The following is a 14,795-nucleotide window of genomic DNA, read 5'->3' on the forward strand; positions in this document are numbered from 1 at the left end:
AGAAATTATTGGTAGTAGTATACAATTTTGGTAATATTTGATCTTTTTCTTTTCAGTCCTTATTTGGAAAAAACTTGACAACAATTTTAAATGAGTATGTAGCTATGAAAACAAAAGGTAAGAGTTCTGATGTGGAGTTTTTTTGCTGATGTATACGATATTTATCTACTTGATTTAGTTAAAAATAATTTTTAAAGGTTATTAATGTCTCATAAAAGCCTTGAGAAAACTTGTCCCTGTTGTAATGAGATAAATTTTTCTGGGACACATCTAATTTGTTTGAGGGTTTTGTTTTTTGTTTGTTTTGTTTTGTTGTTGTTTTTTGTTTTTTGTTTTTGAGACGGAGTTTCGCTCTTGTTGCCCAGGCTGGAGTGCAGTGGCATGATCTCAGCTCACTGCAACCTCCAGCACCTGGATTCAAGCAATTCTCCTCCGTCAGCCTCCCAAATAGCTGAGATTACAGGCATGCGCCACCATGCCTGGCTAATTTTGTATTTTTAGTAGAGGCAGGGTTTCTCCGTGTTGGTCCGGCTGGTCTCGAACTCCCGACCTCAGGTGATCCACCCACCTCGGCCTCCCAAAGTGCTGGGATTACAGGTGTGAGCCCCTGCCCCCGGCCATTTGTTTGTGTTTACATTGAGTGATAGATAAATTGCAACAATCTTTATGTTAGCAAAAATAACCCAAAAACTACCTTTAAAAAATATGTAAAAACTCTTACCTCTGTGTTATCTACACTGATAAACAGACATCACTATGCGTTAAAAAGTTTTAAACTGACATTTTAATTTTAATTCTATGTAGTCTAAGTCTGAACACAGAAGCCAGTCATACACTGGCTTATAGTTACCAGAATATAAAATTCTACTTGCCTAAATTAAGGATGTTTTAGAGGGAAAGTTTTGACTGCTTATTCTCTAATACTGATTATTTTCAATAGCTTACAACATTAACAAAACAATTAGCATTAAAGAATTCGCATAAGATGATAACAAAGGAAAAGAAGCTTGACATTTTTTGACATTGTCTGTTTATAAGCATTGTGCTATGTGCTTTCATCTGGTTTTTTTCTCATTTAGTCCTTTTTTTTTTTTTTTTTTGGAGACGGGAGTCTCGCTCTGTTGCCCAGGCTGGAGTGCAATGGTGCGATCTCAGCTCACCGCAACCTCCGTCTCCCGGGTTCCAACAGTTCTCCTGTCTCAGTCTCCTGAGTAGTTGGGACTATAGGCACACGCCACCATGCCCAGCTACTTTTTGTGTTTTTAGTAGAAACAGGGTTTCACTATGTTGGCCAGGCTGGTCTCAAACTCCTGACCTCATGATCTGCCCACCTCAGCCTCCCAAAGTGCTGGGATTACAGGCGTGAGCCACCATGCCCGGCCTCTCATTTAGTCTTTAGAATAACCCAGTGAGAGATATTGTTTAAAGCCATTTTTAAATATGAGAAAGTTGAGGATTAAATTTCTACACTTACAAGGAATTTGCATAACCTTTATGATAATTATTATAAGACAGATTATTTTAATTCACTTTCATATGTCACATGATATCAGAACAAAGATCAAAAAATTGTTTCTCCTTTTTTTAATAAAATGAAGGTGTAAAATTATTGGCCAAAAAATGCTTCAGAGATTTTACAGATGTCCATTTCTACTCATATTGTATCTGATACTCAGTGGCTTTAGAAGAGAAAGCAACCGCATTATAGCTTTGCAAGCTATTTTACAACATAGATTTATTTCTCATTTTCCAACATACTGTCAATAATTGAGAGACAAGGTTTTTTGTGTGTCTTTGTTCAAAATGAATGATGAAATTTCTTCAGCTGGATTTATTAAGAACCTTTTCCTCCTATGATTTAGAAACATCAAATAATGTCCCAGCAATAATGTCATCTTTATGGAAGAAATTGGACCATACACTTTCTCAGATCAGGTAATAAGCTATTAGAATGTGCCTAATGATTTTGGAATGCAAATACACTTTGGGTTTAAATCTTCTTAAGACCTACACAGTGTACTTACATAACACTCATCCAGTTTTGAAATTACTCTAGAGGTTGCCGGTACTGTGGAGGTTACTGACTGACATAGTTTGAAATAAATAGCATACTTTTAATAAAATATTTAGAAAACTAAGATATGTTGTAGTTTAATGACATTTCCAAGTTTCCATAGCAATTTAGAGGCAGGTATATTGTTAGAATACAAATCACCTTATCCCAGGCCACTGTGAATTAAATTCCCTTAGGCAACTGTCTCTTTATTACATATTCACGGAATTGATGCGTTGAACCCATGCCCACTTGGTTTCTTAACTTATAAAGAAATAAGCTTGAAGAATAATGCTAATTCTGAAATCTTCTGGTATCAATTTTATGAAAATCTCATATTTGACTATAGAATTTGTTATGAAAACCATAGTCTCTTAACCTTTCTTTCAGAGCTATAAGTGGCTACCCCACCTAACTTCAGCATAGGTTTCATTTTCTTCCTCTGCTTAACCTGCTAAAATGGCTCCAAATGCTTTCTGCTTAACTCTGGACCACATCTTACTTGGTAGTCTTATCTTTATATTTCTCTTTCCTGACTCGAGTTTTGTGGATCTTGTTGGAGACTTATTTGACATATTTTTTATGATAATGGCACAGTGTCTGTGACTTTATTGAATAAAGGGGTGGGCCACTCTAATTCATACTAAAAGAATTAACTTGTACTGTGAATTTTTCCATGTTTGTTGGCATCTTCTTTAGAGGTTCAATAAAATAATTTCATAGTCATAAATTTTATAAAAGCTGGACGTCCTCTGACATCAACTTGGGGATTCTGAAGTATTTATATGTGGAGTCATGTGAAATCAAAATTTCTCTGTGGGAAGGCATCTCTGTAATTGTGAAAGATAATAAAAAATGTATACTTCGTATATTCTTACTTAAAAATGTTAATATTTAGAGTTTCTAAAGTTAAATTATATTCTTTTTATTTTTTCAAGAGGCAGGGTCTTGCTCTGTTACCCAAGCTGGAGTGCAGTGGTGTGATCATAGCTCTTGTAGCCTTGAACGCCTGAGTTCAAAAGTTTGTCCCACCTCAGCCTCCCAAGTACCTAGGACTACAGGCACATGCCACCTGGCTACTTTTTATTTCATTTTATAGAGACAGAGTCTTGCTATGTTGCTCAGGCTGGTCATGAACTCTCGGCCTCAAGTGATCCTCTCACCTCAGCCCCACAATGTGCTGGGATTACAGGCATGAACTACCGTACCCAGCCTGGATTGCATTCTTAACGTAATGTCAAGGCACTCTAATGCATATTACATTGTATAGAAACTTCTTAATTAAAATTATGTGTGTTGTGAATGTGTCTACATGCCACTATTTTTCTCCTAATGCAGATCAGAGTTGCTTACCCAAAAAATGTGTTTGTCTTTTTTGTCTGAGAGAGATTTTTTGCCTTTTACCTCATAACTAACTTCAGGTCTGACTGTAACTAAATCATAGTGGATGTCGGTGACAAACATTTTTTGATGGATAACTACTTTGTTTTCTTTGTTAGGAGCATGCAAAGTTCCCCAAGGTTTGCTGGCAGTCAGAGAGGTTGGTATCCAACTTTAAACAATGTTCACAATTACTTCAAACTTAAACTATCAGATGAACATTTTAATTCATTGTACACATGTGCTAAGTATATATTTTGCTTAAACTACTGCTTTTCTGTTTTTCTTTTTTTTGAGACAGTGTCTTGCTCTGTCGCCCAGGCTGAAGTGCAGTGGCATGATCTCAGCTCACTGCAACCTCCACCTCCCGGGTTCAAGCAATTCTCCTGCCTCAGCCTCCCAAGTAGCTGGGACTACAGGCGTGTGCCACCACACCCAGCTAATTTTTTTGTATTTTTAGTAGAGATGGGGTTTTGCCATGTTAGCCAGGATGGTCTCAATCTCCTGACCTCGTGGTCCGCCTGCCTCAGCCTCCCAAAGTGCTGGGATTACAGGCGTGAGCCACTGCACCTGGCCAAACTACCGTTTTTCTAAGTACAGTTATGTTAATTAATATTTTCATTTATCATTAAAATATTTTGTAAATACTCCCTACGTTTCACATTGACTCTTGTAGAATGTTTTAATTCTCATTTCATAAGTTTAGGTTTCTTAATTCATGAGGGTATTATCAATATGAATTACTGCAGAACAAATATAATCTTGGATTTATAAAGCTTGAGTGTGTTCATTTCAGTTTCTTCTGAAAGTTGCATAAATTTAGTCGATATATTTAGGGGTCATTCTTCAATCTGTTGATGTAACATGTTGTTATATAATAGAATGCATCATACTGACTTCTTACAATTCCCAAACTACCCTGACATTGAATTTGTTTTTTAAATGCTTATATGTTTCAGCCCGAACAAGAACTGGAATTGCAGAAATCAAACGGCAGAGAAAGCTTGCATCTCAAACATCTCCAGCCAGTGCAGAGTTGCTCACTTTACCTTACCTTTCAGGACAGTTTACCACTTCTCCTTCCACAGGTACACAAGTTACTCGACCAAGTGGCCAAATTTCAGACCCATCAAGGTCATATTTTGTAGTGGTGAACCATTCACAGTCACAAGATACTGTAACCAGTAAGTTTACATTTTGTTCTCTTAAATTTTGTTGTTAATCAAATCGTATGAATGAGATAATATACTAATGTCTTTTTACTCATAGTGTAAAATTATGGCGCCCCCCCCCAAAAAAAGATGAGAGAGACTAAAAGTGGAACAGACTTCTAGATTTGCTATAAGCGTATAAAATCTTTAAGGCATCTTAATCTAGGGTTCTTCCTATTTCTACGCTAACTGAAGTCCATCTTGAACTCTCTAATTCTCAATTTTTGGCATTAAGAGAAAAAGACCCTGTTGTATTTGATTTTAAATGGAATGTACATTATATTTTCTACCTCCTTGCCTTTGTTGATGTCAGTCTGTCCTCCTGGAATGAGGAATGCCTTTCCACTTCTCTATCTTTACGTGTTAGAAATCCTACATATGCCTGGCTGAACCTTAGAGTTAGGAATATCCTTAGAGTGTGTGGTATATCTTATTTGTTGCATACTTGAAACTTTTGAAAACACTTGGTAGTAAGGGATAAGAAGCTAGTTAGTAACAGAGTTGGGATTAGAATTCAGGAGTTAGCACTCTCAGTTCACAAACCAGTTATCTTTCTGTGCAGCTAAAATTTGTTGCCATCAAGATCTCCCTCATTTTCACCTTTTCCAAATCCTTTTCTACACCCAGAACGCTTAGTTTATACTTCTTAGACTTTTTCCATTCTACTGTATTATTTTTTGTTGAGACTATATTGTTCTTTGGATTTTATTGTAAAACCTTAAGGCATAAAGACTATATTTTATTAATCTTAATATCTTTTACCTTGCTTTACACATGGTAGGCACTCAGTACATGTTAATTGAATTTAATATAAAATAATAATCACTAATGCTTTTTATCCCATTACAAGTTTAGAAAACTATTCAGTTTCTTTGGCTTACTGTTATGTTTTCTTGAAATACAGCTGGAGAAGCTTTAAATGTCATTCCTGGTGCTCAGGAAAAGAAAGCACATGCCAGTTTAATGTCTCCCGGTAGACGCAAAAGGTAAATGCTTTTTGAAAGAGACAAGTTACCTGTATCCATTAAAAAAAAAAAAAAAAGATTTACATCAGGATACTTACATTGTGAATAAACTAATAAGACCAGATTATGTTCTGATCTATATTAGAACTATTCCAAAATACATTGTCTTTCTTCACATTCTAACCTGCCTGAAATTGGGTTGCATCTCTCAATTAATGGCATATCACTGTTTCATGGGAAATATCTTTATTCTGTAATGGTATATAAAATAATGGTATATCTTACAAATGATGTTATCCGAGATTTTTTGAAATCCGTGTTTTTTAACTGAATGTAAATAATACCATTATGTTCTATGCTCCACACACATTTAAAGTCCTAAGATCAATTGATGGAATTTTTCCAGGCACAATCTTTGAGAAAAGTGTTTTTCTGTCTTACTTACCCTGTGTATCTTTGTTTGAAGGATATTTTTAAAAAGAGATAATAGTTTTAAAATGTTTATTCTAGTTTCTTAGCTGCCAAGCCCTGGGTATTTTTGTTAGAGTTTTTACTTTTGGTTACCTTTCATTCAAGACTGACCTCAGCCTCCTTTATTGGAGCCTTTCTCACTTCACCATATAAAATAACAAACAGCAATATCCATTTTTTTATTATTAGAGATAGGGCCTCGCTGTCTTGCCCAGGCTGGAGTATAGTGATGCAATCATAACTCACTGCAGCCTCGAACTTGTGGGCTCAGAAGATCCTCCCACCTTAGCCTCCCCAGTAGCCAGCACCACAGGCACATGCCACCACACCCAGCTAATTTTTTTATTTTTTGTAGAGATGGGGGTCTCACTTTGTTGCCCAGGCTGGTCTGAAACTCCTGGCTTCAAGGGATCTTCCTACCTTGGCCTCTAAAATTGCTGGGATTACAGATGTGAGCCACCATGCCCAGCCATAGAAGAGCAATATTAATATTTAACATTTATAGGAACCTTGACTTTTTAAATAAAGTCTTTTTATATACTTTATTTCATTCCATTCTTTAGTAAACCCAGTAATGCAGTTGGTCATTATAAAGTGGGTTAGAGAGTCGGAGCTTGCTGTGCCTCAGACCACATAGGTAGTAAGTGGTAAAGCTAGACTTCAAACTCATTTTTTTGAATCCAAGACTACTAATACTTTTTGTACTTCCCTTTGTTCCTGCCACAAATAGAGAAAATACAGTTGACCTTGAATAACATGGGTTTGAACTGCATGGGTTCATTTATACTCAAGTTTTTTTCAACCGAACACAGATTGAAAATTTAGTAGTAAAACCTACCTATATGCAGTGTGCTGACTTTTTGAATACATGGGCTTCCTAGTACAGACTGTAGGACTTGAGTATATGTGGATTTTGATATCCTTGGGGGTCCCGAAACCAGCCCCCTGCAGATACAGGGACAACTGTATCTGTTCTGCTATGGTGATCTTAAAATTTATGTCTGTATATGTATTTATCTTTAAATCTGTTAAACATAGTGGTTAAAAGAAAAGCTTTTAAAATGTGTTTCAGTGAATCTCAGAGAAAAAGTACCACTTTGTCTGGCCCTCATTCAACAATACGGAATTTCCAAGATCCAAACGCTTTTGCAGTAGAAAAAGTAAGTGACTCTGCCAAACTTTGCAACTTAAAATATTCCTGAGTTTAAAAATACAGATATATACACAAATGTATGTATGTATGTATTAAATAAAGAAACAGGAGTAAGTTTATAGATATCTGTAAATACGTTGTTGTTGGATCATTTAATGAAATACTGGCCAGGTGCTATGGCAAACGCCTGTAATCCCAGCACTTTGGGAAGCTGAGGCGGGCAGATTGCTTGAGCTCAGGAGTTCAAGACCAACCTGGGCAACATGGTAAAACCCCCTCCCTACAAAAAGTACAAAAATTAGCTAGGTGTGGTAGCACGTGCCTGTAGTCCTAGCTGCTTGGGAGGCTGAGATGGGAGGATTGCTTGAGCCCGGGAGGTCAAGGCTACAGTGAGCCATGATCATACCACTACACTCAAGCCTGAGTGACAGAGTGAGACCCTATCTCAAAAAAATACTGGCTGGTGAGTAGTGTCTTGTACCTGTAATCCCAGCATTTTGAGAGGCCAAGGCCAGCGGATCTCTTGAGGCCAGGAATTCAAGACCAGCCTGGCCAACTATCTCTACTAAAAATACAAAAATTAGCTGGGTGTGATGGCGCACGCCCATAATCCCAGCTACTATTCAAGAGGCTGAGGCACAAGAATTGCTTGAACCGCGAGGTGGAGGTTGCAGTGAACTGAGATTGTGCCACTGCACTCCAGGCTGGGCTACAGAGCGACACTCTAAAAATAGGGCATTTGCTGGGGTTTGATGATGAGTGTGGAACTGTATAAGAAAGAGTTGGTGAAAGATCTGTGAAAACATTTGCAAATTATAAAGTGTTATATTCAGGTATTAATATGGAGGGAGCCACCACAACCTCTGAGTTTCCATTTAGGTTTATTAAAACTATCCAGCTTTTATTGGTTTGTTCTTTTCTAATAATATTAAATAGCAGAATACTCTTTATTGTCCTTTTGCTAACAATGGCTTTCTTTTCCAGCAAATGGTTATTGAAAATGCACGAGAAAAAATACTAAGCAACAAATCTCTTCAAGAAAAGCTAGCAGAAAACATAAATAAATTTTTAACTAGGTAAGCTATATATGTTTAAAATGCCTAATTATTTTTGCCTGATTGCATAACTATAATAAAGATTTTTCTTTCTTTATTAACAGTGATAACAATATTGCCCAAGTACCTAAGCAAACAGATAACAACCCTACAGAGCCAGAGACTTCAATTGATGAATTCCTAGGACTTCCGGTATGGGTGGTTGGGGTGTGCGTGTGTGCGTGTGTGTTACTTATGATTGATGGTGTTTTGGTTTCATTTCAAAAGCATTGCCAACATAAGATGTTATGATTTGCCATCTAATTAGATAAAATGATTTACAATAGTAAGATACAACTTTTCTTCATTCATTGAATGCAGTCTGTTCCTGAAAAACACATCGGATGATGACTTAAAATAGAATATATATTGCATCCACAGTCATGGATTCCTAAGTATTTAATACTTGAAAATTTATTAGTGGGTATATTTGTGTGTAATAAACAGTAATACAGTGTTTATATAAATTACATTTCTTCTACACTGCTACAAATTGTTTAATAATTTAGAGAAACAATGAAATGATACAATAAAGATATGTAATGGGGCCAGGCACGGTGCCTCAATGCCTGTAATTCCAGCACTTTGGCAGGCCAAGGAGGGCGGATCACTTAAGGCCAGGAATATGAGACCAGCTTGGCCAACATGGTGAAATCCCATCTCTACCAAAAATAAAAAATTATATGGACATCATGACACGTGCTTGTTATCCCAGCAGCTCGGGTGGCTGAAGCAGGAGAATCCTTCTATCTGGGAGGCCGGGGTTGCAGTGAGTGGAGATCGCACCACTGCTCTCCAGCCTGGGCAACAGAGCAAGACCCTGTCTCAAAAAAATAAGAAAAAAAGATACGTAATGAATCCAAGTAATAGTTAACTAAATAAAATGAACAAGACTTTTTTGAGATGGAGTGTCACTCTGTCGCCCAGGCTGGAGTGCAGTGGCACAATGTCAGCTTACTGCAAGCTCTGCCTCCCGGGTTCATGCCATTCTCCTGCCTCAGCCTCCCGAGTAGCTGGGACTACAGGCACCCACCACCATGCCCAGCTAAATTTTTTTGTATTTTTAGTAGCGACGGGGTTTCACCATGTTAGCCAGGATGGTCTCCATCTCCTGACCTCGTGATCTGCCCGCCTCAGCCTCCCAAACTGCTGGGATTACAGGTGTGAGCCACTGTGCCCGGCCATTAAAATGAGCAAGACCTTTTTAAAAAGAAAGATTGCTAACCAAATGACAATTTGCCTGTGAGGCTTAATACTAACAGAAGAAAGATGGGGACAGTGGTCACTGTTGCTGTTGGTAGTAAATACAAAAGAGAGAGTGAGCTAGTAAGGGAGGAATATAACAGTCTACATTTTAAGATTTGTTCATGTGCAACTGTCCTTTAATATACTTTTTTTTTTTTGAGACAGGGTCTCACTTTGTTGCCCAGGCTTGAGTGCAGTGGCTTAATCACGGCTCACAGCAGCCTTGATCTCCCTGAACTCAAGTGATACTCCCACCTCAGCCTTCTGAGTAGCTGGGACTACAGGCACATGCCACCACGCTCAGCTAATTTTTGGTTTTTGTTTGGTTTTGTTTTTTGAGATGGCGTCTTGCTGTGTCGCCCAGGCTGGAGTACAGTGGCATGATCTTGGCTCACTGCAACCTCCGCCTCCTGAGTTCAAACGATTCTCCTGCCTCAGCCTCCCAAGTAGCTGGGATTATAGGCATGCACCACCTCCACGCCTGGCTAATTTTTATATTTTTAGTAGAGACTAGGTTTCACCATGTTGGCCAGGATGGTCTTGAACTCCTGGCCTCAAGTGATCTGCCTGCCTCGGCCTCCCAAAGTGCTGGGATTACAGGCATGAGCTATCTCACCTGACCCAAGTACCCTTTTTGAAGAGCAGCTGCGATTGTGATTTTAGGACATCTTTTTACTTGGACCATTGGACAATGGAAATATTTTTATTGGCATGCCCTTGTGAGTGTATTAGAGCAGGTTTTCTTTCAGTTGAATTCTGAGTAAAGCCATTGAGGCCTTGAATTGTCTTTCTCTATGTCAGTTCTACCAGTACATCTTTCAAAAACCTTTCTTACCTTACCATTTAATAAATATGGGCCAGGCACAGTAGCTCATACCTTTAATCCCAGCACTTTGAGAGGCCAAGGCAGGAGGACTGCTTCAGCCCAGAGGTTCAAGACCAGCCTGGACAACATAATGAGACCTCATCTATACAAAAAAAAATTTTTTTTAATTAGCCAGGTGTTATTGCATGTAGCTGTTGCCCCAACTTCTTGGGAGGCTGACATGGGAGGATCACTTGAGTCTGGGTGCTCAAGGCTGCAGTGAGCTGTGATTTTACCACTACACTCCAGCCTGGGCAACAGAGCGAGACGCTGTCTCAAAACCAAAAAGTAAATATGTATGCTCTGTTCTAAGTTTTTGTATTCTCCAACTTTTTGCTTATTGTTTCTCTACAAATAGGTGCTTACCATAATCAGGGTACTCTATTAAATACTGTGAAGGATTGTAAGAAAGTAAAGACACAACCTACTGTTCTTGGTTGTTCATAATACTGTATTTGTAGAAAGTTAAGAATTAAGATTTAGCTGGTTGCGGTGGCTCGTGCCTGTAATCCCAGCAGTTTGGGAGGCTGAGGCAGGTGGATCACCTGAGTTCAGGAGTTCGAGACCAGCCTTGCCCATATGGTGAAACCCCATCTCTACCAAAAATTAGCTAGATGTGGTGGCATGCACCTATAATCCCAGCTACTCAGAAGGCTGAGGCAGGAGAATCGCTTGAACCTGGGAGGCGGAGGTTGCAGTGAGGTGAGATCGCGCCACTGCACTCCAATGTAGGCAACAGAGTGAGACTTCGTCTCAAAACTATAAAAAAAGGAATTAAGATTTAAATAACAGTTTTTAAGACAGTATAGGGAATTTTGTAACACAGAAATCCCAAAAGGCTCAAGAAGTAGCACCAGGACGTCTGAAAGTCTCTCTGAAAGCTGAGGCTACAAACAGGATAATGAGGTGCAAAATTAAGGAAGGACTTAAACTGTATCTACTCCCTATTTCTCATGTTCCCCCAGAAACACTGTTGTCAGTCATGAGCCCTCCCAGCAAGAAATCTAACTCAAAAGAACTAAAAATACAAACGGTTCTACAACATTATTCCATAGCTTGGCTTGTAGTTGACAAGCTCACCTCCACCATTGGTACAGGGCTTTTGAGGTAGGTTTTGGCATGTTACTTTTAAAACTGAATAGATAAGGATTGGCAGCATTTAAGGAAAGCATTTTACATGAAGAACCCAAAGCAGACAGATAAAAGGGATAAAATAGATTTATATTGAAGGACCTATAAAGCAGTCTACAGTAGAGTAATGTAAAGAAAGTAGATGATAGAACTTTATAGTATGGGCCAGGCACAGTAACTCATGCCTGTAGTCCCAGCAGTTTAGGAGCCGAGGTGGGCAGATCGCATGAGCCCAGGAGTTCAAGACCAGCCTGGGCAACATGGCAAAACCCCATCTCTACCAAAAATATAAAAACTAGCTGGGTGTGGTGGCACACGTGTAGTTTCAGCTACTCAGAAGGCTGAGGTGAGAGGATCATCTGAGCCCGGGAGGTCAAGGCTGCAGTGAACTGTGATTGTGCCACTGCATTCCACTCCAGCTTGGGTGACAGAGTGACACCCTGTCTCAAAAAAAAAAAAAAAAAAAAAAAAAAACTTTATAGTATGATTTTATTTCCATTTATATACATATATTCATTTTATATGATTTTAATGTTTAGGAATATATTCACCAAAGTTCTTACCTCTAAGAAGTAGGATTAGGAAACACCTTCTGTCTAGTTTTGTTTTAATTTGTTTTAAATGAGCATATCATTGGAAATTTTCTTGGAGTGGGGGAATGCTACTACATAAAAAGTCAAATAGTCAAGTGTCTGCTAATTATTTTGCTGGTATTAAATCATATTATTCAAGCTGGGCACAGTGGCCCACGTCTATAATCCCAGTACTCTGGGAGGCTGAGGCAAGAAGATCACTTGAGCCCAAGAGTTCTGGACTAGCCTGGGCAAGGTAGCAACCCCATCTCTACCAAAAAAAATAATAATTAGAAAAAAATAAGCTAGGCATAGTGGTGCACCTGTAGTCCCAGCTACTCAAGAGGCTGAGGCAGGAGCATCAGTTGAGCCCAGGAATTTCAGGTTATAGTGAGCTACAGTGACTATACCACTGTACCACTACATTCCAGCCTGGGCAAAAGAGTGAGACCCTGTCATTCATGTGTGTGTGTGTGTGTGTGTGTGTGTGTGTGTGTGTGTGTGTGTGTGTGTGTAAAATATGTAAATATATATAAACTCAGAATCATGCCTTCACGCCACTCCTTTTTTGCAGAGTGAAATTCACATGTCTGAAGAAGCTATACAGGACATATTGGAACAGACAGAATCAGACCCAGCATTTCAGGCACTCTTTGATCTCTTTGACTATGGTAAGGAGACTATTTATTTCAAGACAGAACAAAAAGGCTTCTCCAATTTCTTTGGTAACTTAACCAGAGTGAATCAACATTCCCCAGAGTATCTAAAAAAGTTCTTGTTTTCATTTCATCAAACATATGGATATGTTAAAGGAGTTTTTGTTGTTTTGTTTGTTTTTACCTGAGAAACTAGCTATTAAAGTGGAGAGTAGTTTTGTTTTTTATTTTTGTGGCATTTTTGCCAGTCATCAGGGAATGTGTTGACGTCTACCACTATACAAATGTACTAAATACAATTGCATGGTACAAAGGGAATACAAAAAACTGGCTGTTGTCCTCAATCGTATGATTTAGTGCAGTATAGTCCCCCAAACCAACAATCTCAGCATTATCTGAGAACTCGTTAGAAAATGCAAATTACTGGGCTAAAGTTTAAGAAACACCTTTCTGGTAGGAAGATCTTTGTACTTGTAAATGGTATTAAAAGCAACATTTTTTAAACATCCATAAAATGCTAAATCGAAGTTTAACATTTGCTTAATCACCCACCAGCTGTATTCATTGATGTTTATTTTTTGTTTTGGTCACTTAATTATTTCCCTATTCCCTTTTTAACAGGTAAAACAAAGAATAATAAAAATATATCACAAAGTATTTCCAGTCAACCTATGGAATCCAATCCCAGTATAGTCTTAGCAGATGAAACTAATCTAGCAGTTAAAGGTTCTTTTGAAACAGAAGAATCTGGTAAGAATTTGATTTTGTTAATCCAAATCTTAATATTAGTCTCAAAATTCAAAGGCAGAAAACATTAATTTGGAAGTAGAAGTTGCTCAGATTGTTACAGGTCATTTTTGTATTTTTCTCTCTGTTAAAACAATTATAAATTTTTGGTAGTTTGATTAGAAAGAAAATTTAGGGTATTCTTTTACTATAAGCTTTTTTTGTTGGTGTGTGTGTGTTTTTTGAGACAAGGTCTCCCTCTTGTCCTCCAGGCTGGAGTGCAGTGGCACAATTATAGCTCACTGCATGCAGCCTCAAACGATCCTCCCAACACTTTGGGAAGCAGAGGTAGCATTACAGGCGTGAGAGCCACCACACTCAACCTCATTCCTTTATAATTCAGTCAATTCTTGACATGTGCAATTTAGTATTAATGTTGTTCAGTTGCTCAAAAGTCTGTAACATTTTTTTTTTTAAGGCACATGTTTTCTGTGCACCTGTTTTTAAATATTATCACCTGCTCCCACCAGTAAAAAAATCTGATGGCTTCCAATGTTCGTTCACATCCTGTCCTTCGAGAATCTCAGACTATGTGCCTCCTTTAATTCCTCTGCCAACAATCAAGTCCAATTCTCCATTTCTTCTTAGGCTGAATTATAGTGGGTTGTGTTTTTTGCAGTATATATTATGTCTAGAAGATTGTGTTTCACTTAAATTCTTCCCTGTACAAAGTGAAACTTGAAATTCTGTTTTCTGAGAAAGTCTTCCTACTTCACTGAGGAACTACTTATCCTTAATGTATGTGGCCTCTATACAATTTCCACTGTTTTCCCCACAATAAGGATTCAGAGGTGCTCTGTACTCAACAGCAGGTGTCACATTTAACAGAATTAGAGTAGTCCCCCCTTATCTGTGGGGGATATATTCCAAGCCCCCCAGTGGGTGCCTGAAATTGGGTGGTACCAAAGCCTATATAGTATTTACTGTTTTTTCCTATTCAGGCATACGTATGGTAAAGTTTAATTTAAAGTTAGGCACAGTAAGAAATTAACAATAGCTAATAATAAAATGGGACAGTTACAACAATATACTGTAATAAAAGTTATGTGAATGTAGTCTTCCTCAAAATATCTTATTGTACTATACTCACCTATTTTTAGACTGGTTGACTGTAGGTAACTGAAACCACAGAAAGCAAAACTACAGATAATGGGAGACTGCTGTATATGCTAGTTGACATAAATTTTCTGGTTTTTAAAAAATATTTTTCATA

At 38.1% G+C, this 14,795-nt stretch overlaps 1 protein-coding gene across 2 annotated transcripts in view; it reads left to right on the forward strand.

Annotated features, from left to right (window-relative positions):
• Positions 1-14,795, forward strand: part of LOC100593369 (protein NPAT) — a 61,561-nt gene that overhangs the window by 28,638 nt on the left and 18,128 nt on the right. For both annotated transcript variants that reach the window (XM_030829291.1, XM_030829292.1), the window contains exons 3-12: positions 57-117; positions 1,863-1,935; positions 3,553-3,593; positions 4,393-4,617; positions 5,549-5,630; positions 7,153-7,240; positions 8,218-8,309; positions 8,393-8,480; positions 12,715-12,811; positions 13,418-13,546. In XM_030829291.1, the coding sequence (XP_030685151.1) occupies positions 57-117; positions 1,863-1,935; positions 3,553-3,593; positions 4,393-4,617; positions 5,549-5,630; positions 7,153-7,240; positions 8,218-8,309; positions 8,393-8,480; positions 12,715-12,811; positions 13,418-13,546 (976 nt within the window). The remainder of the gene's footprint in view (positions 1-56; positions 118-1,862; positions 1,936-3,552; positions 3,594-4,392; positions 4,618-5,548; positions 5,631-7,152; positions 7,241-8,217; positions 8,310-8,392; positions 8,481-12,714; positions 12,812-13,417; positions 13,547-14,795) is intronic.

Source organism: Nomascus leucogenys, chromosome 15 (genome assembly GCF_006542625.1).
Source record: "Nomascus leucogenys isolate Asia chromosome 15, Asia_NLE_v1, whole genome shotgun sequence".
Taxonomy (NCBI): Eukaryota; Metazoa; Chordata; class Mammalia; order Primates; family Hylobatidae; genus Nomascus; species Nomascus leucogenys.